Source organism: Tauraco erythrolophus, chromosome 27, assembly GCF_009769465.1.
Source record: "Tauraco erythrolophus isolate bTauEry1 chromosome 27, bTauEry1.pri, whole genome shotgun sequence".
NCBI lineage: Eukaryota > Metazoa > Chordata > Aves > Musophagiformes > Musophagidae > Tauraco > Tauraco erythrolophus.
In genome coordinates, this window is record NC_141491.1 from 5,633,423 (window position 1) to 5,660,906 (window position 27,484).

Consider the following 27,484-nt stretch of genomic DNA (forward strand, 5'->3'; position numbering starts at 1 on the left):
TATCCATGGGGAATTAAGGGAGAGAGCGGGGGGTAGCCGGCCCGCGAGCACCCGCCGAGCTCTGCCCGCTGCGGGGTACCCCGATATCGGGGCGTACCCGGCTTGGCCTTTTGGGGCTCCTCTTTCTCCCCGCCGTCGCCCACCGCCCGCCCTCGGGGTGCGCGCGCCCGTCCCCGAGGAGAGCTGGAAGAGCCTGGGGACCTAGAGGAGCTCGAGGAGTTCGAGGAGGAAGACGAGGCCATGGGGAGCGGGGCCAGCGCCGAGGACAAGGAGATGGCCAAGAGGTCCAAGGAGCTGGAGAAGAAGCTCCAGGAGGACGCGGATAAGGAAGCCAAGACGGTCAAGTTGCTTTTGCTTGGTAAGGGTGGAGGGGATGTCCTGGGGACGATGCGGGAGATGTCACCCACCCTGTCCCCACAGGGCACGGGGGACCCCGTTGGGTGCTGCGGATGCTGGGGATGGGCGGGGGGGAAAAACAACCAGGGAGAGGGGACGGGGATGAGGACAGGGACAGGGACAGGCAGTCCCCAACCCCATGGAGCTCCTCTCTCCATCCCAAGGAGCTCGTTAGGCTTTGGTAGCCTTATGAGTTGCCATTAGCCAGTTGAGTTGTCCCACCAACTGGGTGTCCCCTCCCAGGGTTGCGCCTGGGAAGCGCCAGGGATGGCATCGGCTCTCAGTGACGGGTGGTGGGGACGAAGGGGATGGCACAGGGACAGGGAAGGAACCAGGACACCGGGTCCCACCTGGGCCAGGCTGCGGCACATCCCGGGGTGTCAGTGAGACCCCAGGGAGCTCCTGCCACCAGCACCCCCAAACCCCGCTAGGCACAGGGCGGGAGGGGACAGTCCCTGGGGGTCACCCCCTGGGGAGGCATCAGGGCCCTGCGGGACAGGGAGCAGCAACGGGGGCTTATCCAGGTGGGGGGGCCGGGGTCAAGGCGATTAGCACCCTAATTCTAAGCAGCTTCCTGTGCCACTCTAAGCCGCTTACGGCACCGAAGCCAGCGCCGCTGATGCCCACGGCGGGTGGGAGCTGTGGGACCCCCAGGGACCAGCGCCCCGCTGGGTCTCCACCACCCCTGGGGGTCCCCGAAGTGTGGCCGGCACTGGGTGCAAGGGGTGATGGGAGACTGGGGATGATGGCACCGAGCTGGGTGTCTGGCCAGGGGAGATGCAGGGGATGGACGGAGGAGAGCAGCTCTGGTCCTTGCGTGGTGCCCATCACCGTGCCATTAGGCCTGTGGTCTGGCCAGCACTAAGGTGTCCTCCCACCCTTTTCCAGGGGCTGGAGAGTCGGGCAAGAGCACCATCGTGAAGCAGATGAAGTGAGTATGGCCTAGATTGGGGTGTGGGGGGGGACACCAGGATCAGCCCAATCCTTGGACAACCCCGGTTGGGCCACAGGGGTGGCAGGACCCACCACCACATCGTGCCGGCGGTGGCACCTTGCTGATTCCCAGGGTGGGGTGATGCTGGGAGAGAGGAGGGGGCATCTCAAGGTGCTGGACCTCAGGGTGCTCTGCCCACCCCCCCCCACCCCTACCCGCCCCAGGATCATCCACCAGGATGGTTACACGCCCGAGGAGTGCATGGAGTTCAAGGCCATCATCTACGGCAACATCCTGCAGTCCATCCTGGCCATCATCCGCGCCATGTCCACGCTGGGCATCGACTACGCCGAGTCATCCTGCGGGGTCAGTCGGGGCTGTCGTCCCCGTGTTCCCCCCCCAAACCCACCCCACTGGCCAAGGGCATGTGGGGCTGGGGGCTGTAGCCACCCCCTGCCTGGCCCCAGGGGCTTTTTAGGGGACAGTGGCCGCGGGTGGGATGGTGGTGGAGGGGTCCCTCTTGCAGGACACAGGCCGGCAGCTCTTCAACCTGGCCGACTCCATCGAGGAGGGCACCATGCCCCCCGAGCTGGTCGACTGCATCAAGAAGCTGTGGAAGGACGGGGGGGTCCAGGCCTGCTTCGACCGAGCCGCCGAGTACCAGCTCAACGACTCGGCCGCGTAGTGAGTGGGGTCACAACCTGGGGGGGGACACACACCCCTGGGCTTCTCGTTGCTGTTTCCCACCCAGCCTGGCAAAATCAGACTCCTCTGTAGTCCTAGGAGCACTCCAAAGTCACCAGCCTCCATCCCACTGGTCCCATCCTTCATCCCACCGGTCCCGTCCTCTGTGCCAGTGGTGCCAGGAGGCTGCACCCCCCCATCATCCCCCCCTCAATGTCCCTGCAGCCGTCCCAGGGATGGTGCTGCCTCGGAGTCCCAGCATTTGGGAGAGCTTAGTTAGCTCCAACCATTCCCAAAAAGCCATCGGGGGGGTGTGGGGGGTGGGCATCAGGGGGTGTGGGGGGTGGGCAGCCCCTTGGCAGTGGGTCACACCTCCTCCTGCCCCCCATCCCCCAGTTACCTGAACCAGCTGGACCGGATCACGGCCCCCGGTTACCTCCCCAACGAGCAGGACGTGCTGCGATCCCGAGTGAAGACCACGGGCATCATCGAGACCAAGTTCTCTGTCAAAGACCTGAATTTCAGGTGGGTGGGTGACACCCCTCCCCCCCCATGACACCTCTCCCTCCGCCAAGGCCTGACATGGGGAAGAATTTTGGGGTGAACCTGATGCTCCAGGGACCACCAACCCCACTTGGACCAGGGATGGTCGGTCACTGCATCCCTGATGCCGCTGAGGACGGAGTGGTGGGAACATGAGGTGGGGGGTGGAGGGACCAGCTGAGTCACCACCCTCCCCACCCCCCTCCTTGTCCCCTCCCCAGGATGTTCGACGTGGGGGGGCAGAGATCGGAGCGCAAGAAGTGGATCCATTGCTTCGAGGGGGTGACCTGCATCATCTTCTGCGGGGCGCTGAGCGCCTACGACATGGTGCTGGTGGAGGACGACGAAGTGGTGGGTCGGGGTCCAGGAGGTGCCTGGGAACAGCTCAGCATCCTTGGTGGGGAGGAACTGGGTGCTCCGCAGGGGGGAGGACAGAGGGAGGGGGACCAATGCCCAGTGCTGGTTGATGGTCTGGGTGACGCAGGGAAGGGGTGGGAGATACAGGATGGAGCTGACTCCCACCCAGTTGCACCCAGTAAATGCGTCAGCGCTTGTTTTGGGGCATGAACAGCCCAACCGGGCTGGAATGAAGGTCCTGGGGCAAGAGGGTGGTTCCCACAAGGAAAATGCCTGGATCTTCCGAGCAGCCACGGGCAAAGCAGCTCCCAACCCCGACCTCCTTCCGAGAACCTCCATCCCACCGGGGATCACTCCCAGATGCTGGAAAACCACGTGAGCGGACCCAAAGGAGCTGACCCCGGCACAGGAGGGGAGGAAAAGATGTGAAACCATCTCAAGGAAGGAAAAATCTCGCCCGGAGGCACCTCTCGCCCTCGGAGGTGGGCAGAAAAGCAGCAAGAAGGGGCAGGTCTCACCCTCCCGGCGAGCGGCAGCCGGTGGGAAAGGACGGCACGAGGGGGTTAAGCAAAGTCCTCCGGGCGCCCAACTCCGGCAGAGCCGCCGCACCGGGGGAAAGCGGCTGCGAAGGTCTGGAGAGGAGGAACACGACAGCACCGAGACGGGTCATTTCTCAGAAGAAATAAGGGGTGAAGACGAGCGGAGCAGGAGAGGCTGGAAGACTGAGAAGAGGGGAGACCTGAAAGAGGGGAGATTTCGATGGGATTGAAGGAAGAAATTCTTCCCTCTGAGGGTGCTGAGGCACTGGCACAGGTTGCCCAGAGAAGCTGTGGCTGCCCCATCCCTGGAAGTGTTCCAGGCCAGGTTGGATGAGGCTTCGAGCAACCTGGTGTAGTAGAAGGTGTCCCTGCCCATGGCAGGGGGGTTGGAACTGGATGATCCTGAAGGTCTCTTCCAACCCAAACCGTTCCATGATTCCGTAATTCAAAGCATTCTGCCTTCTGCATCCCTGCTGGCATCTCCTACAGCAGCCAGTGGGAGAGATCCACCTTCCATCAGCAGAGCAGCAAAAGCTCCAGCTGGATGGAGCCTTTTCGCCCCGAGGATGTCCCTGCAGCCAACTCGAAACAGCACTCCTGTTTTAAATCCAGAGCTTTTCCCTTTCCCGCTCCTTCCCGAAGCTGCGGGTAACAGCCGGGGGCTGCGGTTCAGCAAGAGCATCCCGCGGCACAGCCCGGATGGCAGCGGCTCGACGCCCTCACCGAGCTCTTTCCAGCAGAGGTTTCCCTGGATAATTTTCCCACCGTAAGCCTTCGTTTCTGAACATCCCAGAAGCCACCAGGAGGGATCGGAGCATCGCACGCCCGGAGCTGCTTAACCCCGCTCCCTATCCTGAGCGCCGCCCGGATCCACCCGGGTCGTGTGGCACGGGGGCTTTTCGGGTGGGCAAGAGGGATTTTCGGTGCAGGCAGCGCAGGGAAAAGCTCCTGTCTCGGGAATGGGGGGGGGGGGTTTGGGGGCTGCGATGGCCAAAAGGGGTTTGTAAACGATCCAAAGCTTCGTGCCAACGTGCCCGTTCGCTTGCAGAACCGCATGCACGAATCCCTGCACCTCTTCAACAGTATATGCAACCACAAGTTCTTCGCCGCCACCTCCATCATCCTCTTCCTCAACAAGAAGGACCTTTTCGAGGAAAAGATCAAGAAAGTCCATCTCAGCATTTGCTTCCCAGAATATGACGGTGAGTCGGTTCGTTCCCCCTTCCCCAGACATCCCCCCGCTCCCCAAACCGCGGTGAGGAGCCGCGTGGTCCCACCGCAGACACAAGTGTCTCGGGTTTGGGTTATACTGGGATGAAGTCAAGTCCCTGGAGGTAGGAGCATAGAGGATAGGGCAGACGTGGCCTCAGGAAGACCTTTGGAAGGATTAAAAGGCAATAAAATGGCTTTTTTTTTTTTAATTATTTTGCTCAGTGCTTTGGCCACCCAGCCCTTCTCCTCCTCCTCTTCCTCCTCCAGAGGAAGATTTCAGATCTAGCTCTTAAAAACAAGCCTGAAGCATCCCCTGGTCCTCGCCCAGCTCTGATGGTCACCTCCCACGGGCGCAGCTCAGCCCCGGCGCCGTTTCCTCCCTCTGCAGGTCCCAACACGTTCGAAGACGCAGGAAACTACATCAAGACCCAGTTCCTCGACCTCAACATGCGGAAGGACGTGAAGGAGATCTACAGCCACATGACCTGTGCCACAGACACGCAGAACGTCAAATTCGTCTTTGACGCCGTCACGGATGTCATCATCAAGGAGAACCTCAAGGACTGCGGCCTCTTCTGAGCAGCTGGGTGGCAGGTACCCAAAACCTGGTTATTTCACCCCAAAATAAAGGGTTGGGGGAAGGGGACGAGGGTGCGGCAGAGCTGGCGCCGTCCCACTCCGCAGGGCGATGGGACATGGGTCCTTGCAGGCTTTGCCATCAAACCATACCATGCCATGCCATGACGTGGTGGGACCATTGAGGACTAGGGGGGTTTGGGGTCCCACCAGCCCCAAGGTGGGGTCAGCGTCTCCGTGCAGAGCTCTGGGGGGGGGTGTTCAGTCCCCTTTCCCCAGCAGCCCCCCAAAACAGGGTGGAGAACTCATTTGGTCACCCTGGCACGGGGAGAGAGAGATGAAAGCAGGAGATTAGAGCCCAAATTCTGCACCTGAGGAAGATCAAACCACTTTATCTCGGGGGCTCCTGTTGTCACACCACCGTGGTCACAGCTCATGGGAATAACCCGAACGATTCCCAAACGCCGCGGGGGGAAGGGCCGGGACTGCCGTGCCCCACTCCGCTCCACCCGGCCTTTTAGCTCGTCACCGTAAAGGTTTAATTAGGATTTATAACCCTAATTCTTCTGCCTGCGTTTGCTCGCGGTGGGAATTCCTTCCCCCGGTTTCGGAGCAGCTCCCAAGCCACCGGCTTCGACATTTTGTTTTATCAGGGAACTTTGGGCACTTCCCTTGTCCTTGAATATTAATAGAGAAATGGAATATTAATAGAGAAATTAAAAAAAATAGATAAATCCTAGAGTGGTTGGGGTTGGAAGGGACCTCAAATAACCAGGCAGCTTCCCCGCAGCCCTCAGCTCTGCATTGTGCTGCCAACAAAGCTGCTTTTGCCCGAAAACCTACTCCTGGCACCCAGGAAAGTAGAAATTCCGTGCCCAGGCGGGAGGTCCTGCCTTCCCCGGGGGCTGCTGGCCGCAGCAAAAGCCGCAGGGGTCGCTCAGTCGGGGAATATTCGGGGCAGAACTTTACCCCAGCCCCACCAGAGGATCGAAGCTGATGGATTACTGGTTTCCCCCCCCCCTCCCAGTGTGGTGCAATGAAAAGTTGTTCCTCCAACCCCCCCATCCCACGCGTTCAGCCTTCACCACCTCCTTTACAAGTGTTTATAACCCCCCATCTCTTCTTCCTTCGTGCCAGGAGAGGGAAGGACTTCAATCTCACATCGCCGTTCTGCTGAGCAGAGCCAAAAGGATTAACCATAAAAAAGTAAAAAAAAAAAAATATAAAAAAAGTTACTTGGACCCCATTTATTTTTTTTTTTTCTATGACCTGCCCAACAAGCCACCTACTTCCAAGCCCAAAATAGGACAGGGCTGAAGCTGAACTTCCTGCTCCCTTTCATGGCCATTTCCTCTTTTTTTTTTTTTAAATAAAATAAAATAAAATAAACCAAGCCCCTGCTCTCTGCAGCGCGTGAAAGGCAGCGTTTCTAAACGAGCTCCGCAGTGGTTTGCCACCAAAGAGCACATCAGCCAGAAAAGGGACTCTGGAGCCATCGGTACTTCCCACCCTGCGGCAGCGCTCCCGCGGGACGCAGCGACAGGAGCTTGCTTCCCTTTTATCCAAGTGGAATTAATCAAACTGGGAGTTTCCAGGGAAGATGGAGGCGAGGATACCTACGAGACGCTCCCGGGAACCAGCCTCAGCGCTTTGGCAGGAGGAATGAGGGGGGTTGAGGGTTTTTTTTGTGCCCTGAGGCTCGAGGGAACGTCTCCTCGGAGAACCGTAGCCGATGGTGGGCCAGGAAAGGCAGGAGCAGCCGGAGCACGCGCGGTAGGGTCTGGAGGAGATAATCACGCCTACAGAAGTGGAATGGGCTGGATAAAGAGGAAATGGTTACTTGAAAGATGTATTTTTTTTTTCATTCTGCTATTTAGAGCTGTATTTGCTCTTTACTGTTTGTAAATAAATCCACGCTGGTGCTGTAGGCAAGCCCTGTATCCTCTCGCTGTTTACTGCCGAGATCCCGTATCCAGCTGCTTTAACTGTAGGAAAACAGAATAAAGAAATGTGCATGACACGGATGTCTATCGTTTCTCCCGCTTTTGCTTTCTCCGCAGCCACCATTCCCAAGCCCCGTTCCTGCATCCCTGAGCATCCTACATCCTTTGCATTCATTCTGCACATGGACCCCTCACTGAGCTCAACCACTGGCCCACGTGCAGAACGGGGCCACCACCACTGTCCTCCCCGTGGGGATGGACACGTAGGTGCCAGGTGCCACCACCAACCAAAACGAGTGTCAGACACCTCACAGACGCTTTGGGGTGCCACTTCCAGCACCCCCACACATCCCCAAATTCTCTCACTCTGTATTCCTGGGCAAGTGTCTTCAAAACAGGTTCCATCTGTATCGTGTAACGGCAGCCAGTGCCGTCGTGTTCCCCCCATCAGGTCCAAGCAGGGGTGAGACTCATGCTATAAATAAGCAGCAAACCAACCATCTGCCAGTAATCCTGAAGGACTGGGTGCCCACCATTCTCTGTCAGTGCCAGCACAACCCAAAAAGTCTTTGGGAGCAGCAGAAGTGGCTGCACAGAGAGCACCAACAGTGGGGTACGATAAAGGAGAAGGAACGTTCCTGTCCCATTAATCACACCCATTTCCCATCGAGGTGTTGACCTTCCTTCTCCAGCAAAGGACAAAACGGGGGGGAAACCCCGGAAAAATTCAGAATAAACCAGAGAAAAGGCTAAACTGTTTACTCACCATTTTAATACTGCCAACAAGTCTAACAGATTGAAACTGTACACATGACAAACTGGGGAAAGAGAGTCTCGATGCAATGGTTCAGCAGAGGAATGTACTGGCTCGGTTCCGAGCGTTACTACGGTAAAAACAAAGGCAAACAGGAGTTTGGCACCACATCTACAAAGAAAAGGCATGCTCGTCCGCACATTTCGGAGTCTCTGAACGGAAAAGGCCATGAGAAATGCAGAACAAGGTGCACCCCTTACAAAACTGCCCACTGGTTTAGCCAGAAATGCACAAGAAGTGGTGGATTTGGTAGCTCTGTAGCAGCCTTTCCCGCCCAGTTCGGAGCTCGGCGTTTCACCGCGACGCTGGTTTTGTGCCCACCGCGCAGAGCGAGTCTCCACTTGGGTGCCAGCGTAAACCAGGCTCACCCTTGACCGTCACCTAAGGAGACTCGCTTGTCCTGCTGCAGAAGCTCCTTCCAAAAGCCTGATGGCAGCTGGACAGTGACAAATCACACGCCAGGAAAAGCCGAAGCTATCGCCGTTAAGAGCTCTAAGGATCCTTTAAATAGTTGCAGAAATATTAAATCCTGACCATACCAAGTGTTAAAAACAAAGAGTTCCTGCTAAGAGGAATACTTTCTGCATGATCTGGTCACATGTGCATAGTTAAGTGATTTTTTTGTTGTTGTTGTTGTTGTTTTTTATTATTTTTAAAACAAGATTCGTTTGCAAATAAAGAAATAAAATTTAGTAAAGTTATAGTTTTCTTGATGGAAAAAAAAAAAACACCTTAAAAACAGACTAGTGGTTTTTTAACCAAAGAAAGAGAGAAAGCTACATATTGAAGGTCTGGAATCCAGCACCTCGACTTCACAACAGCTGTACACATTTGAGATCACGCCACCCACACGACGCCCGGACGATCTAGTCACACTAACGGTTGTTCCACCTCGACCCAACTCCACCAGCCCCATCAAGAAAAGGTCCCTAATACAGAAGGTTGTGCTAAAGAATGCAACGATCCTGCATGCTGGGTTCGTTCCCCTGGTCCTGTTCATGCTTCCAGCTGTCCCCGCCAGGCAGCAAAGAGTCTGGTTCTCGAAACGCCACGTCGGGAAAACTGGAAAGGAAACAGGGAGCGTTAGGGAGGCGCGAGGCAAAGCCGGCCCGAGCCGGGGCGCAGCGCTTCGAGGCTGCTGGTGGCCCAGCTTTACCTTCTTCGCACGCCTCTTCCTCCTCAGTAGAGCCCACACTCCTTCAGGTTGTTTTTGATGATGACGTCTGTCACGGCGTCGAACACGAACTGCACGTTCTTGGTGTCGGTGGCGCAGGTGAAGTGCGTGTAGATCTCCTTGGTGTCTTTTCTCCGGTTCAGATCCTCGAACTGACACTGGATGTAGGCAGCTGCTTCCTCGTACGTGTTGGAGCCTGGAAAAAGAGAAGATCCCTCACTTTGGCCAGCAGTTCACAGCAGAGAGATCTTTTAAGTACATATTAAGCTGCTTGCAACCATCTGCCTTATCCAGCTACAAATCCAAATCCACCGTTAACCCCTTCTTGTAAAGCTGAAGGTCTATTCCCAGCTTCTGGTCAGTGACCTTGGACAAGTAACTCACCGACTGCTCCCTGCTCCAGCCTCTCTTCCCAGAGATCGCCAGAAGGGAACGCCGTACGCTGGCTACAGTAACGCTTCATGCTAGAAACGTGTGGTTATAGCAGAGGAGTGACAAATGGCAGGAATAAGCAAGTTGGAAGGAAGGACCATTTAAAAAAAGTATCTAAATGGTGAGCAGCGATGGCAAAGCATCCCGTCCGTGTGGGGCCGTGGCAGGGAAAGGCTGCACCGCAGCTGAAACACGGACACACTGGGGTGGACAAGCGGATAAGCTTCCTACCCTCTAAAATTGTGGTTAAATCCAAGTATTTTCCTAGTAAGATGCGGAAAACGCAGAGTGGCCTCGATTTGCTGGAGTGCAATACTTTGCTATTCGTACCCCAAGCCATAAAACACACGGACACAGGCTGTTCCGAACCACAGACATGCACGACCACATCTCTTCCAAGAAAATGAGGTAGCAGCTGACTGGACAGCCCAAAGATGCTGCCCAAGAGCCAGAGCTAAGGGAAGGGGGACAAAGATAAGCTTTTAAGTTCTCTTGGATTGTGTGGGCTTTAACTGACTCATTCCTGGCCCCAGTGACAAGACGCAGTGTCAGGAGCCCGACCTCACCTGTGTACTCTGGATAGCAGATCGTTAGTGGGCTTTTCTTAATCTTTTCCTCAAACAGGTCTTTCTTGTTCAAGAAGAGAATGATCGACGTGTCTGTGAACCATTTGTTGTTACAAATGCTGTCGAACAGTTTCATACTCTCGTGCATCCGGTTCTGAAAGAATAAAACGAGGAGGGTGATGCGTCACTCCGGAGTTATTAGGGGAGGATGGGGTGGGGGGGACAGACAGGCTTTACTGCAAAGGTCAGACTAAAGAGTCGAGTGTCACGACATATCCTCACTGCTCCTTCATCAGGAAGAGCACTGGCACAACCCTGAGCAGGGGTCAGGTCACCTCCTCATCCCGTAACTCCCCCAGGACACGTTCGTTCCTCCAAGGAAGAACTCACATCTAAGGGAACAGGCTGCAGGGACAACTCAAGGCACCTCCTTGTAAGCAGGGCTTGGAGAAAAATCTCAATTACACATTATATTGATGGAGTTTCTGGGGCAAGATACTGCAGGCTGCTGCAAGGAAGTGCTCATCTTCACAGCCCTTGAACAACTGCAACAAGAGGAGCAAGCCAGAGACATGTCCATCCCCATCTGTGCCTGCTTCCACCTCTCCAGTGCCACGCAGCCTGGCACCGATAGCTCCTCTGTAACGTACCATTTCCTCGTCCTCGGCCAAGACGAGGTCGTAATCGCTGAGGGCCACGCAGAAAATAATTGCTGTCACGCCTTCAAAGCAGTGGATCCACTTCTTGCGCTCCGACCGTTGGCCACCAACGTCAAACATCCTGCGAGAGGCAGAAGAACCATCTCAGAAGCTACAGAGAACTGCCTCCCCGGCCACCACACCGTTCATGGGGGATGGAGGAAGCTCAGCTAAGGACTTCCAGATAAAAGCAGGTTTGGGGGAACACAGGAACCCTCAGCGAGGCCAACAACCCTGAGCCTTCTCTTTCTCAAGATTTTAAAACCAGAATTCTTTTCTTTGGAGTATTTTCAGCAGGAAGAACTAGATGTTACCTACGTGGCCATCCAGAAGGCTGCCAATTCACCAGGGCATACTTATTTTGTTCTCTGTCTCCTATTTCCTTAGCAACAATCCCTCTGCTTGACTGGACTCTGAACACCTACTCAGTCAGCTCTTCCAGTTAATTGACACTGCGTCTGACAACGGATTATCTGGAACATACTGCCCGTGTGCTACTACTGGGACCCAGAAAAAAGAATTAATGGGGTTAAGACACAGTTTTGTGTATTAAAAAGAAATATTCCGAGAGTTACTGAAGTTTAAAGGCTGCAGAGCTTAGAGAATTTCTGTCTGATAAAAAAAAGAAAGATGCAAGTGTCTTGGGCAGTTCCAACACCCTGCTCACCAAAAGATTTTGATGAGAAGCAGGATTGCCCAGGATGTCCTGATGGATTGTGACTTAATTAAATCAAGCCAGATACAAGTCAATATCCAAGAGCTACGAAAATCATAAACATTGATTTGTTACCAGGGCAAACAGGCAGACGAAAGAGAAACTGCCCAGGCCGGGCCAAAAGCAGCGCAAGATAATGATGCCAGCCAAGGCAGCCAGAAGTGCCACTCGGCAAACTCCCATCTCCTGTTTGAGGTAAGCCATCCCTGTGGGCCACAAAGGAATGACAAAAACCTCTGCAAGGATACAGGCTCTTTACTCAGATTGCACCGTTTGCCATCGCTCTCCGCTGTTAGCACGGAGACAGCCGGAAAGGAACAGCATCCTCGAGGGCTCGGCGTCGCCAAGCTGATCCAAATTCGAGTCACAGCTACACTAAGGCTCCCTCGGCCCGTTATTAACGGCTGGGATTTAACATCAAGGCTTCCGTCGCGGGAACGATGGCAGCTTCGGGGTTTAAGATGTATTAATGCTTTCCTTTGTGGAGCAAATCCCTCCGAGAGGAGACACCTCGTGTCTCGAGCTCTGCACATGATCAATGACTCCAGGCAGGCTGGGAAGGAGCAATTCCCCCTCTGGGCATCGGGGAGGCGTTTCACTTGAGAAGAAGGGTTACAACGATTAAATGGAACACCCCTGCTACCTCCAGCTCACTCTTGCCTTCGTCAGACAGGATGATTTTTCAAAGAGCAGCACACGCTGCAGCTGGAACGCTAATCCTAACACATCACGACACCAGACAAGTTTTTCCCTGGACGAACCAGGAGCCACGTTAAACAGCTCGGTGATGCAAAGTGTTGAGGTGTTCTTGTTCAAACAGTTCGTAAGTTATGACAGTTCAGAAGCCAACACACTCCTGTTCTCCCAAAAAAGCGTGCAAACAATTCAGGGGTTATAAGCAACGCTTGGATTTTTGCTACAGCTCTTTCAAACTGGTTTCAAACACAAGCTAAAGATAAGCAAACAGATGCTTATTTAAACGCTTTGAGCAACACAGACTCGAAAACATCACCAGGGACGAAGGGAACTCGCCCAGGATACAGGCACTGCATTATCCTACAGCCACGTTACGGGACAGGAACGCTCCAGGCTGTTTGTCAGGAGCGGGCTCGGGATCCAAAGCGAGGATTTTCTAACGAGCAGATGAGGAGAGCTAAGCCACGGGCTAGCAGCCGCTACGGAGGTTAGAGGGAGCTCGATCAGCGATACGTAAAGGGACACTGCCACGACCAGGCTGGATACCTGAGCCTGCGGGGACCGAGTTTAGAAGGCAGAGAGGACAGGCAAGTCCCGTCCTCTGCAGCGTCACGCGAAGGCAGCCGGTCCCCAGCACACTTTCTGCATGCCCCGTTCCTGCTCCGTGGCAAGTGTTAGCCAGCACAGTCATCCAGAGCTTCGTGGAGAACACCATGCAGCCCAGAGCCAAGACTGGGACTGCGGGGAGAGCTCTTCCCTCCCGCTTCAAAGGAAGGGGTTAAATTCAAAGTCAAAATCCAAGAGTCAGTGTCCTTTTAGTATTTTTTTTTTTTTGATCCTGTAAACAAGCAGGCAGTACCTGTGTCTGCAATTCCAACATAAAAGCAGCTGAAAAGAACAGAAGAAGGCAAATAAAGGTCAAACCAGTATCTCCAGTGAGCAGTGCCAGTAAAGAGGGAGCGTAACGGAGGGAAGGAGGACAGTTAAAACAGGGCGAGACGTTTCGCAGCGCAGGTGTGGGACCTACCACCGCTGAACAAGTCCCCGCGGTCCACAGGGACGAGCGCTGCCCTCCACTTACTTGAAGTACAGGTCCTTGAAGGTGAAGTGAGTTTCCACGATGCCTGTAGTTTTAACTCTGGTCCGCAGAACATCCTGCTGAGTCGGAATATAGGTCGGCTGGGATATTCTATCCAAGTCATTTAGGTAACTAAACCAGAAGAGACAACACAAGACGGGCTTTTTTTAGTCTGCTTGCTCGCCATGAATCTTTTATAAACTGCAGAAGAAAGTCATCATGGAATTTATTCATTATCTTCACACAGTACAGACCTCGAGCGTGCAGCAAACAAACCCCCTTGGGTCTACCCCAGGGTCGATTTTGTGGTTGTTTTTTTTGGTTTTAACCCCCTCCCCACACGACCTTGCAGCGTGTGCTGGGTAGAGGAGCTCAGCTGCCCGATACGAAGCTGGCACAAGGAGTACTGCTGCTGCAGAAGTCATGCCAAGACTGGTATCTCCTGGGGCGATTCGAAGCAGTCAAGGTCTTTCGCATCAAAGCACAAGGCAATAAATCCAGCGGCTCACTTTTAAAGGGCAAGGATCCGTCAAAGGAACCAGGAGGAAGGAATTCAGTGTCAAGAACTACCCCCAAAACAGGCAGGTTCAACCACCTCCTTCAGAAACAGCCAAGGCACCGCTCACCGGCCCCCCCATTTCCTGGAGCTGCTCTCTCTGCAGCCTCAAGGCAACAAGACCATCGAGACCCCAACTAATTCCAGTTGCAGCAGATTCAAAGGAATTTCAGCTCTTGGGCACATCAGTCAGAGGTGCACATCATTCCCAGCAGTGCCAGAACATCATTCCCAGCAGTGTCAGAAATCCCACTCCAGCCAGCAACCCCTCATTTTTCCTGTTAAAGGGAAGGCAACAGCCTCCTGCTTCCGCAAAGGAGACGAGGATCGCTCCAGCTCTGTTGGGAAGGGACCAGCCACCTCTTTATCAGGAATGGTTTTTAATCAATACACTGCCGTGTAACTGGGAGATTAGTGGCACAACGGCTCTACACTGGTGTAAACAACCCTGCCCTCCCAGTCCAACATGGTTATCGCAGATCCCTTGTCAGCCAGGGATTGCTTTTTCCCAGGCACCTGAAAGCTGTGCCAGGAGCCCCAAACTTCCACTCGCCTTCATCACCGAGCAGGCAACACACTGAGCAACATCTCCCTCCTCTATCAGCTTCAGCATCTCCTCTGGCCAGGACTCCCAGCATATTTGCTGAGCACTGACCTATTTTCCAAACCCCAGAAGAATCCAGCCTACCTGCCAGCCTCCTGCCCGTGCTCGCCCGGCACCTCGGGGCTTTTCCTCAAAGAGCTGCTATCTGCAAGCAGTTTTAGCCCAAAAAGGGCCAACTCCCCTCGTTCCTCTCCCATGTTCAGTGGGATGACAGGTTTGGGAACTGCTCTTCGACCAGAAACACAGCGGCCAAAACTCACACTTGGGACTGGCTTTAGTTTCAGCTTAGTAAAACAGAATTTGGAAGGTACCTACCTTCATTAGGCTTCTGTTAAGAAATATTTCTGCTGAGGAAATAACATGCCCAGGTTTCCCCCCACCCACACACACCCCTCTTCCCCACCAGGATGAGTTTAACTGGGATACAGTGGTTCAAGAGCTGATGGAAGTGCTACCTAAGAACCGACCCAGCAACTCCTAACAGCTTGGCTTTGACACACATCACACAGCTGAAGTGACAAACGTGCACGCTGGAGCTGTAAAGCATCTGCTCCTAATTGCCAGCTTTCAGCATCAGAAGTTTGGGCAGTGAAAGGGGTATAATTCCTACTTAGGGCTTTTTAGGCAGCCAGTGAGGAGCAAACGGAGTCAGGCAAGTCCCACCAAATGAATCGCAAAGCACCGCTGGAACGCTCACACGTCCATCACAGGGGATCAAGGTGTATCAGATCAAGCAGTGCTCTATCTGCAAGCTGCCTTAAAAAAAAATAAGCTTTGCCAGATTAATTCCAGAGAGACTCAAAGAGCAAATCCCATGGAAATGCCTAAGCAGTTGGAAGATCCAGCACAGGGGATTTCTTGGCAGCAGAAGAGTCGCCCCAGCACATGTCCACGTAGTGTCCTCCAGCCATCCTCGCCTTGCCGGAGGCAGTCGACTTCACGGGCAGAGGGAGCAGCCTGCCCACCCAAGAAAACCAGGCTGCAGAGCCCAGCCAGCGCACACTGCCACTTGTTTCCCTCTACAGATTTAGTGGAACTCAAAAAAAAAAGTGGAAAAACACAGTCTGCAACTCATGGTTACGAGCAACCCATAACCCACAGCTTGCCACAGCCTGTCTGAAAGGCTGAAGATGTTCCCCACAAATACTGTTTCGGGAACTGAAAACATACACCTTACTGAATCTTCCTACACCCCACGCAGTCTGAATCCCTTTTCACAATCTCTTTTGCCACCGGGCTTCCTTCAGACGCTGAGGTTGCAACACTCGTTCCCCACCTCGCCTCCTCGTGTTTACAGAGCCAACTATTTCTCATGCTTCGACACCGCCGTGCAAATGCAAGCTTGCAAAAAAAAAAAAGAGTTTAGTTTTGTTTCCCTTCTTTTTTCACTCTTAAAATGGGGGTTGAGTACAAAAAAAGAGCTGAGCAAAAGCCTACAGCATAATTTGTGTTTGTCTCAGTGACCCTCCATGGCTTCCCAGGGCATCCCGTGCCAGCTTGGCACTGGTTCAACACCTGCGTGCACAAGGATCTGTGGTTCCAGATCGCTCAGCGCCGTCCCGTCTCACACTCGGACCGCTCTAAGAAACACTGGCTGCAGGAGAGGGATGTTCTGAAGTGGACAGCTTTCAGGTGGTGAAGATAACAGAGCTCCCCTCCTCCACACGCTCACATGAACCCTGGGCATGGTATTTTCCTAACAATTCAGCCGTGTTTCCTTTGAGCACTGGAAAGAATGCTTTCAAGGCCAAAAACGGCTCTGAGAGCTCGGCAGGATTTACACAAAGCATTTATTATGAACAGCTCTCCGCAGCCCGAGCTCCGGCAGGCAGGGAAGGAGGGGCTGTCACCAGCCCCAAGGCACAGCAGCAAACAAAAGCCAGGCAGGGAGAGGAGATGAGGGTGGAAAGACACAGGTTTGGGACCCAGGCGGGTCAGTATTTGCAGCCACCAAACATCAAGCTTTCAAGAAACACCATGGCAAGCACCTGGGCCAGCCTGAAAACACAAACTGTGTTCTTCCTGCCTAGCTCATACAGAATTAATCACCTAGAGCTGAGGCTTCCTGCAGAAAACAGGAAGATCTGGTGAAACCTGTGTTTAAGAAATGTGTTTCTTTCACAGAAGCCTGCCTCCTCTTCCCCCCCTCTGTTTAGCTGGATTGAGCAAAGCAGAAAACAAGGTGACGGAGCAGGATCTCCAGGAAAAGGGAATGTTGTGTGCTACCTTCATTGATCTGAACGCTCATCTGGGCCAGCTGAGACAGATCCACGGGTGAAAAAGCTCGCTTTGGAAACTCGAGCCGTGATCCCAAGGTGGTACAACTCGAGGGGAATCACAAGAAAGCAGCAGGATACAAACAGGAGGACAAAGCCCTGCAAGCCAGGGCTTGAAAGCAAAGAGGAGGGGGAAAAAAAAAACCACATAGAAATAATCTAGGTTTTATCTAGCATCACATCAGGGAATTCAGGCCAAAACTGCCACTTGGGAACAAGACAAGATATGCCAGAATAGAGAACGGTTGATCAGAAACTATGCTAATTGCCTGAGAGACCACAGATAATTAACTACAGCATCCGCAGGCTGGTGTCTACAGGAACTTCAGAAAAAGGAGCAAAACCAGCAACTGAAATATTTTAAAGCGTTCACGTATCAGGTAGAGGTAACTGAAGATGTGCAAGCCAGCAACGTGCCTTCGCATCCGCACCGCTGCTCCACCAAACAGGCTTTTTTTTTGCCCTTCGCAGCGATTACACCGAGAACGGCGTGCAGAGGGCCGAAACGCGTCTCCACGGCGCTGTCTGCGCACATCAGAGGTGAAGAAAAACAGGAAGTTGCAATAAAGCAAGATAAAAATACAGATGGTTGAAACATCACCCCAAAAAGAGCAGGGCAGTGGCCAACGGGACCTTATCAGATGGTGCCCGGAGAAGACGCTGAGCGTTTACAGCAGCGCTTGAACGTCCCCGGTTTAGACCAAGAGTTACTCAACTGTTCTTCAAAAATAAGAAGAAAGCATGTGAAAACATGATGGCAGGACAGATCATTTGGATTAGTGTTCCCAGTGGTGATCTCTGGGAGCTTCCCCCTGCCCGTTGCGTATGGATTACGACACGCGTTATTACGGGCGCCTCGCCTCCTTCCGCACGCCCTCCTGCCTGCCGGGGCAGCTCTCCGACGGGCAGGATCCCTGCCCACACCAGGAGAAAGTGCCCAACAAAGCAGGAAATAGGCAGAAATGTTTTTCAGAACGATTCCACGCTGCCTGGAAAGTCTTGGTGCTCTGCCATAGCACTTTTGTTCTTGATGCCACTTGGTTTTCATAAGCAATAGCTCGTATGTTGTTTATTTTTTCTCCCCACCTCCTTTTGGAAGTCTCAGTTGACGCCCCGAGATCTGATCTGAAGCGAGGAGCAGCACTCAGCCAGCTAGAACTGGGCTTGAAACACGGCTCAACACTGGTTTTCCAGCTGAAATTCAGTCATCTCAAATAGGCCGCTTATGTAAAGCCTGTTAACGCTGAAGTTTCAGTCCTGCTTGTAGGAGAATTGAAGCAAAATTCCCCCAAAAGATCTGTGCACAAAAGCTAGTACCTACGTGAGCACCGCCACAAAAAGGGATTGCAAGACATCCATCCTCGGAGCAGGAACAAGGGAACTCACTGGGTAGCACCAGAAGATAAGGCAGGTCAAGAGCCACGTGTCGAGTGGAGAAGGGAAAAAAAAAAAATACTGAGTGAATGCTCATCTGGCCAGTTTGTTCTGTACACTGGTGAGGTGGGGGTCCTGCAGGAAAAAAACAGGTCTTTAACTGCATGATGGTGCTCTGCAGTAAGAGGAACCCACTCGCAGCATTTCCTGGCTGCTGAGTTGCTTGGCTACTGATTCAAAATAACGCTGTTTTCGTGCAACTTCCTGTGGTCTTCGGACGGGAAGCAAGATTCTCCGATGTGCTTATCGGAAAAACACCAGCGGGTCACGGTCGGGCTGCGGTCTCTCCGCCACGCAGACCTGGCACCAGCCCGCGACAGCAGCTCGTCATGGCAGCTGTGCCCACACACACCACTGCCAGAAACCGGACACGAGCGCGTCACAGATATCCAGGGACGGGAATAACCCTCCAAAATCCAGTCTCTGGATCGCGGCCAGATCATAGTGGGCACCTCCCAAAGCAGGCTAATGCCCTCTCTGCCCAGTCTGCTCTTTCCGACCCCTTTCCGCCCCGTTTTCCTCCAGCCTGCCTTCGTTCTTCTCTTTCAAAGCTGACCATCAGGACCACAAAGCCATGATTCCCCATCTTCAGCTTCCTCCTCAAGTTCCACTCTACTTCTGCTTACTGCCCTAGATCCTCTGCTCAGGAAATCCTTACGCTTTCCTTCTCTTCTCCACATCTTTTCATTAAATTATTCCCCTCACTCACCCTCCTTTTTTCTCCTTTGTACCTGAAGTTTCCTCCAGCACACCACACCAATCTGGGAAAGCCTCCTCTTGTCAACTCGCTTACCTTGATCTAAAGCCATGATAGCCTGCCAAGGCGTGACAAATTTAGAAAAATTCTTCCTTATTTTCAAGCTAAAAGATGCTCTGCGCAGACAGAGCCTGCAGGCAACCGAGCTGCGACACATCTGAAGTCTCTTTCGAAAGCACTTCCAAACTAATTTTTCAAAGCCTTAAAAACGTGGCTAAATTGAGACAAGTTTTCAGCTGGGCATCAGGAGGCAGACTTAACCCCAAAATCGTCCTTTCAGAGTTTCAAATATTTGTTCTAGAGAGATCAACCACATGACTTAAAGAAAAAAAAAAAAAAGCAACAACTGTTTTGCTCATTAAAAGAAATAGTTTCCCCTCCCTGCACTAACCTGCCTCTCGGAATTAGATGAGGCATTTAGTCAAAAATTCTCATTAACCAGCCAGCAGCAGCCTATTTATCTCGTCGTAATTTTCCAATCGTTAAGCAGCCGTGTGCGTTTTGGAAACGGAACAACGAGCAGGCGCGTAGCCGGGCTGCAGCGCTGCCGGTGCGGGGACAGGCACAGAACCAGCAGTGTAGTGAGAACAACCATGTGAATATCCATCAGTGTGAGGAGGTGCTGTCGGAATTACTGCTGGATACTGTTTCCCACTGTTGGAAATGGCTGCCCGTCACAAATTTGGGAGCTTGATCAGGAGCTCGGCCTCGGGAGGTGTCACTCCCTTCCGGAGGGATAACGAGGTGATGCAGCTGATCGCTTGCTGCAACCAGCCACCTTAAGGCAAGCTGCTACGTTGTGATGCCACTCAAAACACACTGGCAAGCTCACCTAGGCACAAAACAAGGAATGTGGGTTTTTTTTCCCCAATACTACATACAGGGAGACAAACAATAAAACTGACTGTGATGAGCTAAAGCACAAAGTCACCCTGCGAGCCCAGCCCCGTGTAAACCCGTTGGACGAGGGTTCCTGTCCACCCCCTTACCAGCCATGTACCACCCTGGCCCTTTCTGACCACCCTTTGGTTAGCTGGGAAGAGCCCAGAATCATGGAATCATCTGGTTGGAAGAGACCCTCAAGATCACGAGTCCAACTGTTCACCCTGCGCTGTCAGGGTCCCTAAACCATGTTCCTCAACACCAAATCCACACAGTTTTTAAACACCTCCAGGGATGGGGACTCCACCACCTCCCTGGGCAGCCTGTTCCAATACTTCACAACCCTCTCTGGAAAGAAATTTTTCCTGATATCCAACCTAAATTTCCCCTGGCACAACTTGAGGCCATTCCCTCTCGTCCTGTCATTCATAACGTGGGAGAAGAGACCGACCCCCATCTCCCTACAACTTCCTTTCAGGTAATTGTAGAGAGCGAGAAGGTCCCCCCTGAGCTTCCTCTGCTCCAGACTGACCAGTCCCAGCTCCCTCAGCCGCTCCTCACAGGACCAGTTCTCCAAACCCTTCACTAGTTTCGTTGCCCTTCTCTGAACCCGCTCCAGCACCTCAACGTCCTTCTTGAAGTGAGGGGCCCAAAACTGGACCCAGTACTCCAGGAGTGGCCTCACCAGTGCGGAGTACAGGGGGACAATCACCTCCCTGCTCCTGCTGGCCACACTGTTTCTGATCCATGCCAGGATTCCGTTGGCTTTTTTGGCTGCTTGGGCACACTGCTGGCTCATGTTCAATCGGCTGTCGACCAGCACCCCCAGGTCCTTCTCTGCTGTGCAGCTTTCCAGCCGCCCTTCCCCAAGCCTGGAACGCTGTAGGGGGTTGTTGTGGCCCAAGTGCAGGACCCGGCACTTGGGCTTGCTGAATTTCATACAGTTGGCCTCAGCCCATTGATCCAGTCTGTCCAGGTCCCTCTGTAGATCCTCCTGACCCTCAGGCAGATCAACACTACCTCCCAATTTAGTGTCATCTGCAAACCTGCTGAGGGTGCACTCGATCCCCTCACCCAGATCACAGATAAAGACGTTAAAGAGAACAGGCCCCAAGAAGCTGGTGGCCATCTCTTACTATGAGGCAGAGTCGTTGAGCTGGTACTCTCTGGACCTGCTGAAGCAGGCCTGAACCCCAGCATCCCTCCATAACCGCTTGATCACGCCGGCGAGCTCGGTGGTCATCACGCCTTCCTCTGCGCTTCCCGCCAACACAAACAGCTGACGGGCATCGTCCTGCAGAGAGGGGAAACGGGAACAAGTTAGGACCAACACCCATTTACACCTTTACAAATTACAGCGAGGTTCGACATCGGTAACGATCCTGGGGGCTGGATGACGGCTCCAAGGAATCATGATCCCCTCTCTCACGCTGCCCGTCCGCTCTTCTCCCCCAAATCATCAAGTTATTTTTCTCCAGTGGTCGGAAAGGCAAATTCTGGGCAAGAAGCTCCAGCCCGTGGGGCGAGACACACCGATCACAGGTGGCACACAACACTTCCACAGCATCATCCCTGCAGGGATCACCGCTCCAAAGCAACACGCAGCATTCACATCAGAAACATGAAATTTCAGCAAGCTGGTGCAGTGTTTCCGAGGAAAGGTAAAGATGTCAGTGTGCTGCTATAGACTAACGAACTAAACGTAGCAGTTTTTACTAAAAGTAACAGTTTTTAAACTGGAAAACCTCTATTGTAGTGTTGTACAGCATGGTAACAGGGAAAAATGCAGTATCAAAAACAAGTTCTGGATGATCAAAGCTTTGAGGACTTGCCATTTGCTGCAATAGCTGTCAGAAATAAAGGAGACTGATTTCCCAACAAAGCATTTCATCAGGAGATGGGATGGACTGATCAGGGTTTGAGTGTTTGCCCTAGAGCACGAAAAACTCCTCAGAAGTCTTTTAGAGCAGGACCTCACTCTTCTACAAGTTAATGAGCAGATTCTGAAAGTGAAAAGCAGGCTGACCTACATCCCACACTGATGTTTATTTCTACAGAGATTAGCCCTGCCAGCATCCTTTCGGGAGACCTTTCGCTACCCCAGCAAGTTCTCAGCTTCAGACTGTCTCCTCCCAACACCAGCTCCTCTCGTTTCAGCCCTAAACCCTGCTGCCCAGCACGTACCTACGCCCGGGCAGGAGTCAGGTCCGTATGCTACTCCAGAGGGCACCTCTCCAGTAGAGGCAACGGGCACCTAAATTATTAATCAAGGTCTGAACTGCCACGGTACAGAGGTGGACCTCAGTTATGAGTTTTCGCAGGTACAGCACTTATGGGTACGGCGCTACGCTGTGGTTTGCTGCGAGACAATCCATTTTGTTACCCCGAGTCTCTCCCTAGGAAAGCGTGGCTGGCTGCTCATCCTTCAGGGTGGATCGGGCACGAGAAAATTCTTGGCGCTCGGCTCTTGTCCTGTTTTCGCGAAGCCAGCTAAGCCTGGGCGGGTCAACTGGGAAAGGAACTTGGATTTTAACATCTTCCTCCTTCCAGCTACGGTAGCTAGGTCGAGCTCACCACTCAGCTTTGACACACGCAGAGGAAAGGTGGAGGGGAACACCAAGGAGGAATTGGAGCAGTCATTGACCAAGAGCCTAGATTAACGTGCAAGTGAAGATATGCCCTTCAGCCAGGATGCTTTATATCGTAAATTCAAAACATCTGCACTTGCATCACAAAGAAACAGAGTAGGTCACTTCACTTACCATACATTAAGCATAAGCATGAGGAATTAGTGCCAGACAGCAAGTCGCAGGCCTTGCAGCCATCAGTCCTAAGCTGACGGACACAATTCCTTTCTCCTGCACATTTTCAGGAGCCCCTGACCCCCCCATTGTCTGTGCTTTCTCCCACCACCGCGGGAGTCAATGCTTCCTGACTTCAATTTCCACCCTGTTGAAGTGCCGAAGGTGAATGCTAGCAACAGCCCAAGGAATCAGCACAACGGGCTGCGTGGGGAAAAGCAGGACCTCAGAAAACCAAGGGGACAAGTACGAGGAGCAAAAGCAATTAAGATTTATTCAGCTGAGCTTAAAGATCAACTGGCACAACGCTGTGAAACACTACTGCAGACCAATGTCAAGCAATTTAAACCAAACTGGAGAATTTTCTTCAAAATTCATATAGTTAAGACAAAGGTTTGGGTGGGGTTTTTTGTTTGGGTTTTTTTTGAGCATTCAAACTACTCAAGGTTTGAGTAGTTCAGCAGTAAAACACTCGACAGTCTGTACTGGTAACACATTACAGTTTATGAAGGGTCTTTGGCTATTCTATCTTGTAACAAACACTTTTCCACTGTGAGTGCCATGGATCCTGAATTTCCAGGATTTATTAACACAATTCACAGCACAAACTCAGACTAAGGGAAATAAGTGAAATACTTACAGCTCTGGCAACTTCCCCAAAGTCTATCTTTAGCCTGCCCATGGCTCTTATGATTGCAATGATGGACTGGATGGTATTGCTGTAGACAACCACTTTATATTGTTTGCATTCTTCCTCCGAGTAGCCGTCCTCATGAATAATCCTGGAAGAAAACCAAGCCATCATTCCCAAGCCAAACCAGAAAGGCACCACAGGTTCCTTATTTCATCTCACACAAAAATGCAGTTCACATGCCTGCACTCTCACTTACTTCATCTGCTTCACAATGGTGCTTTTCCCAGACTCTCCAGCACCTGAAAAGCACACAAAAAAAAGAATTCCAGTTAGCAACCACCGGAAATTAAAAGGAAAAGCAGAATGCACTCTTCCAGTTCCCACGGAGAAGTTGATGGAATCAGGAGCAAGATACTTCTTGTGCATTGCTGGGGGTAACAGAGCTCCATGGCAGTTGTCCCAGCCCCTTGGGAGCAATGGCTGAAGAGCACATCCACAGGTACGTCCTTCCTGGGTTTTATTTACAGATGCTGACACTCCTTATGCATTCATCTGCTAAATAAAAAAAACCCACACACAAAACCACCACATAAACCCTACAATTTCGGAATTTCCAGAGCACACTTCCTGATCACTGGAGTTAGCCACGTGGGAGGCAGGTCTGAAAAACTGGGACGAGGATTCATCTAGCATCCCTCTCTTCCAGCTCAGTAACTCCAGCCCAAGGTAGCCCTACAGCTAAGTGCACCAACGTCATCCGCTGCTCCCCATCGCTGCCGAGCTGGGCAAGAGAAAAGCATTCGCCTGGAATAACCAGGTGGATGCAGTCACAGATCCCGGGGAATTTTTTACAAGGAACATCTAATTCGGAAGCAATCTAGTGTGACATACAGTGGAAGGGAAGCAGACCCAGAACAGAGCTCACAAGGAGGCACCAAGAGCTCTCGAAGGTCAAGGTGAAACAGTTGTGAGACATTAAAGCCCAGAAATGTGTTATTATGTCAGAGCATGAACACCATAATGGATCCTCCAAGTTCCCTTCTCCACCTAGCCCAAAGTCAGCCAAATATTGCCCAGAATCATTCCAAATAAAGACTGGGTGTGCTCCCACAACCCATGGCTACGGTGTAGTGGTAAGCAGCCGCCACCACTCCTGAGCTGGAGACCTCTTCAACAACTCCAGCACAATTCACAGAAGACACCAGTCCAGACTTGAAGCGGCAGCGAAGGTGTTTGCGAATCACCAGCAGGAAGATCAAGGACCTGGATTCCTGCTCGAACCCTCCAGCTGCCAACACCGGTTCCCACAGCCACCCAGGCAACTCGGGGATCTTCCCCGTGGCACACCCATCCGCACCCACCCACGGAACGGGCAAGGCAAATTTTAACTGGTTAATAAGCTCCATTCTCCATCATTTCCCACAATACATGGATTATTACTCTGGGAAACTGAGGATAAAGGGACACGAGGGTTTAGCTCGGAAATGAGCCCTTGCCACAGGGTGATTTCTAGCTGAAACATCAGACCTGCAGGCGGTGGCACTGGGGCACCTGCATTGCCAGCAGCCTTCCTTCCAAGAAAGGCAGAGAGCCCGGCTTGCCAAGCTCCCGCAGACCCGGGGCAGGAGGGGCTGCTACCCCTGTCTGTCTGCAGAACAGCAGTAGTTATTCCGTTTGTCACAGCTTTTGTTCTTGAACCACAGAGCACTCACAAACCACGTCCCCCTCCCACAGGCTGGAGGCAGAAACCACCTTCGTGCACCCGTGCAGCAGCTGGCACAGCTCGGCGCAGCAGACGCCTACTCCGGGGTTCAAAGCCATCATGTTATCACAAGTTTACCGAGCTCTGCAGTCACAGAATCACGGAATGGTTTGGGTTGGGAGGGACCTCAAAGAGCATCCAGTTCCAACCCCCCTGTCATGGGCAGGGACACCCTCCACTACACCAGGTTGCCCAAAGCCTCATCCAACCTGGCCTGGAACACTGCCAGGGATGGGGCAGCCACAGCTTCTCTGGGCAACCTGTGCCAGTGCCTCACCACCTTCATTGTAAAAAAACTCCTTCCAGCCAAGCTGCCCTGTCCCAGCCCGGGAGCACGCCAAAGGCACACACGGCGTTCCGGTGTGTCAGCAGGAGCGCAGGGCCCGGATGACTCCGCCGTGCGTGACCGCAACACCGGGAGTTCACCGCAAACGAGCCGGACCAGCCGCTGGCTTCAGGGCTCCTCAGCCTACAAGGCTCAACTCTGAGCTGCAGAACTGGGTTTGCAGAAGGCAAAGGAATGAAGTGGAACCTGCCTGGATTTGGATGTGTGACTCGGGAGATCCTGGAAGGACTAAGAGACCCAAGCGCCCGTTCATCTCCAGCGTCGAGGCACCAGATGTCCCAGCCTGCCAAGCAGCGTGCCAACCCAGAACGGCACTGCCACAAGCGAGGCGAGATTTGATGGAAGAGAAAAATCATTTTTAGATTATCAGACCAACAGGAAAAAAAAAAAAACAACCTAGCTTTCAGGAATGCCAGGCTGTGAAAACTGGGCTGTGGCATACTTCTCCAGGAAAAGAGCGGCAGAGCTTTCTGGCGCTACCTTCGGGAAGCACGGCTTCCAGGAGAGAGCTTCCCAAGCCTCTCAACATCCAGAGAGAACACCACTGCGTTCCAGCTTCATTCTCCCACCCCTGAAGCCTCAGGAAGGCCAGCTTCAAGGAACAGCACCACGATCAGGGTGTGAAAGCAGAATTAACTTCTCAGTCTCACAGCTTTACGCCAAACGGGCAGAGGAACCAAGAAATCAAACCCTTGAAGATAACAAGTCACTTAGTAGGGTTTGTGTTTATGTCAGGTATGAATTACTCCCTTGCTTGGCATTTTGTACACCTTTTAGCCTGCTTATTGCACATTCTTTCAGGTTTTTTTTCCCCAGTATCACCAGTAAAACCCTTTTGGCTGATAAGGGAATTAAAAGCACTGGCAGGAACATCAAGGTGCAGGTTAAGCTGTGGCTGGGAAGGAGCAAACAGTTACACAACAGCCAGGCACAAGCAGCTCGTTCACCAGCAGTGAACACGTTGTGCCAACCTGAGCCCAGACCTGCCATTGGCAGTCGGGACGGAACAAGGACAAGGCAGCCTTGCACTTGTATTTCCACTCCCAAGTTCATCCCAGTCAGTTCCCAGATGTTGACGAGGATTCCTGAGGATCCACTGCTGTATTAAATTACAACAGAAAGTTTCCCCGACACCAGACAAGGTCATTTTGCAGTTGAAGGTGCATCTCCCATTTTGCAGTCGAAGGTGCATCTCCCATTTTGCACTTAGGCAGCAAACAGGCGGCCAAATATTTTCACAGCTCTTGGTGGCCAAAGAGAGCAAATGCAAATCAGCCTCTTCACACGGCTAGAGCTTTCACAGCAGGACCAGCACCTTCACAGCAGGTTCTCAGGCTGCCAAACAGGAGGAACCTCAAGTCAAACAGTGCCTTAACTCGTTCTACCCCTCCACAGGTGTCACGGGGTTGTCCATCCATCATGGGGTGGCCAGTTCTGCTTCTTTGGATCCGTTTTTGCACAAAAGAAGAGAGAGGCAACAAGTGCTGGTGTTCAGTGCCTGGTCAGGAAACACATCCAAGAGCAGCGATGCCGATTGCGGAGATATTGCCTTGAGTTTTTCTGTCTCGACATCCCCCTCGAGGGGCTGTGACACCAACAGCTGCCCCACACAGCAGGAAAACCGATTCCCAGATAGGGCATGCAGTGCAATTTCAATTTCAATTTCAATCCATCAGCCTTCAGTTTAGGTTGAAGGGTTACCAGATTAGAGCCCCTCATGACAAAACACTTCCAGGTTGCCAAGTTGAAAGTCCACAAACCAAAGAATTTCAACTTTTAGATTATTCCTAAGCATAAAGCGATTCAATATTCTCTTTTTCTCCCCTCAAGCCTTAAAGAAAAGCTATTGCCAGTTCAGCCTCGAGTCAGAGCAGGCAGTATAAACTCGATTCCACCATCAAAGCCATTTGAGAAACATTAGGAGGGAAGAAGAATAAAGCACATTTTCAGCAGAATCCTCCCAAAACTGGCTCAGACGCCGGAGTTAACACCTTCCACCCAAGCAAATCCCAGGACCTGAAGCACACGATGCCAGCAGGGCTCCCTGCAGCCCACAGACAGACTCCATACTCCAT

General features: G+C 52.6%; 2 protein-coding genes across 2 annotated transcripts in view; one reads left to right on the forward strand and one right to left on the reverse strand.

Moving 5' to 3' along the window:
* The first annotated feature begins 189 nt into the window (after positions 1-189).
* On the forward strand, positions 190-5,244 carry GNAT2 (G protein subunit alpha transducin 2). Its single transcript, XM_086627381.1, has 8 exons — positions 190-358; positions 1,285-1,327; positions 1,555-1,696; positions 1,857-2,014; positions 2,411-2,539; positions 2,779-2,908; positions 4,502-4,655; positions 5,054-5,244. Exons 1-8 carry the CDS (start codon positions 241-243, stop codon positions 5,242-5,244), a joined length of 1,065 nt encoding a protein of 354 aa, XP_086483507.1. The 5' UTR covers positions 190-240.
* Positions 5,245-7,934: 2,690 nt separating this feature from the next.
* The window catches only part of GNAI3 (G protein subunit alpha i3), a 36,147-nt gene continuing 16,597 nt past the window's right edge, over positions 7,935-27,484 (reverse strand). The window contains exons 2-9 of the mRNA XM_086627396.1: positions 23,558-23,600; positions 23,308-23,449; positions 21,003-21,160; positions 13,361-13,489; positions 10,821-10,950; positions 10,171-10,324; positions 9,155-9,368; positions 7,935-9,060 (exon numbers count right to left, since the gene is read on the reverse strand). Coding sequence (XP_086483522.1) covers positions 9,178-9,368; positions 10,171-10,324; positions 10,821-10,950; positions 13,361-13,489; positions 21,003-21,160; positions 23,308-23,449; positions 23,558-23,600 — 947 coding nt within the window. The 3' untranslated portion in view covers positions 7,935-9,060; positions 9,155-9,177. The remainder of the gene's footprint in view (positions 9,061-9,154; positions 9,369-10,170; positions 10,325-10,820; positions 10,951-13,360; positions 13,490-21,002; positions 21,161-23,307; positions 23,450-23,557; positions 23,601-27,484) is intronic.

Excerpts from the sequence above, each read along its gene's own strand:
- GNAT2 (XM_086627381.1), top strand. The coding sequence starts at position 241 with ATGGGGAGCGGGGCCAGCGCCGAGGACAAGGAGATGGCCAAGAGGTCC. Across the intron at positions 1,697-1,856 it reads ACGCCGAGTCATCCTGCGGG|GACACAGGCCGGCAGCTCTT; the intron begins GTCAGTCGGGGC and ends TCCCTCTTGCAG. Across the intron at positions 2,540-2,778 it reads GTCAAAGACCTGAATTTCAG|GATGTTCGACGTGGGGGGGC; the intron begins GTGGGTGGGTGA and ends TCCCCTCCCCAG.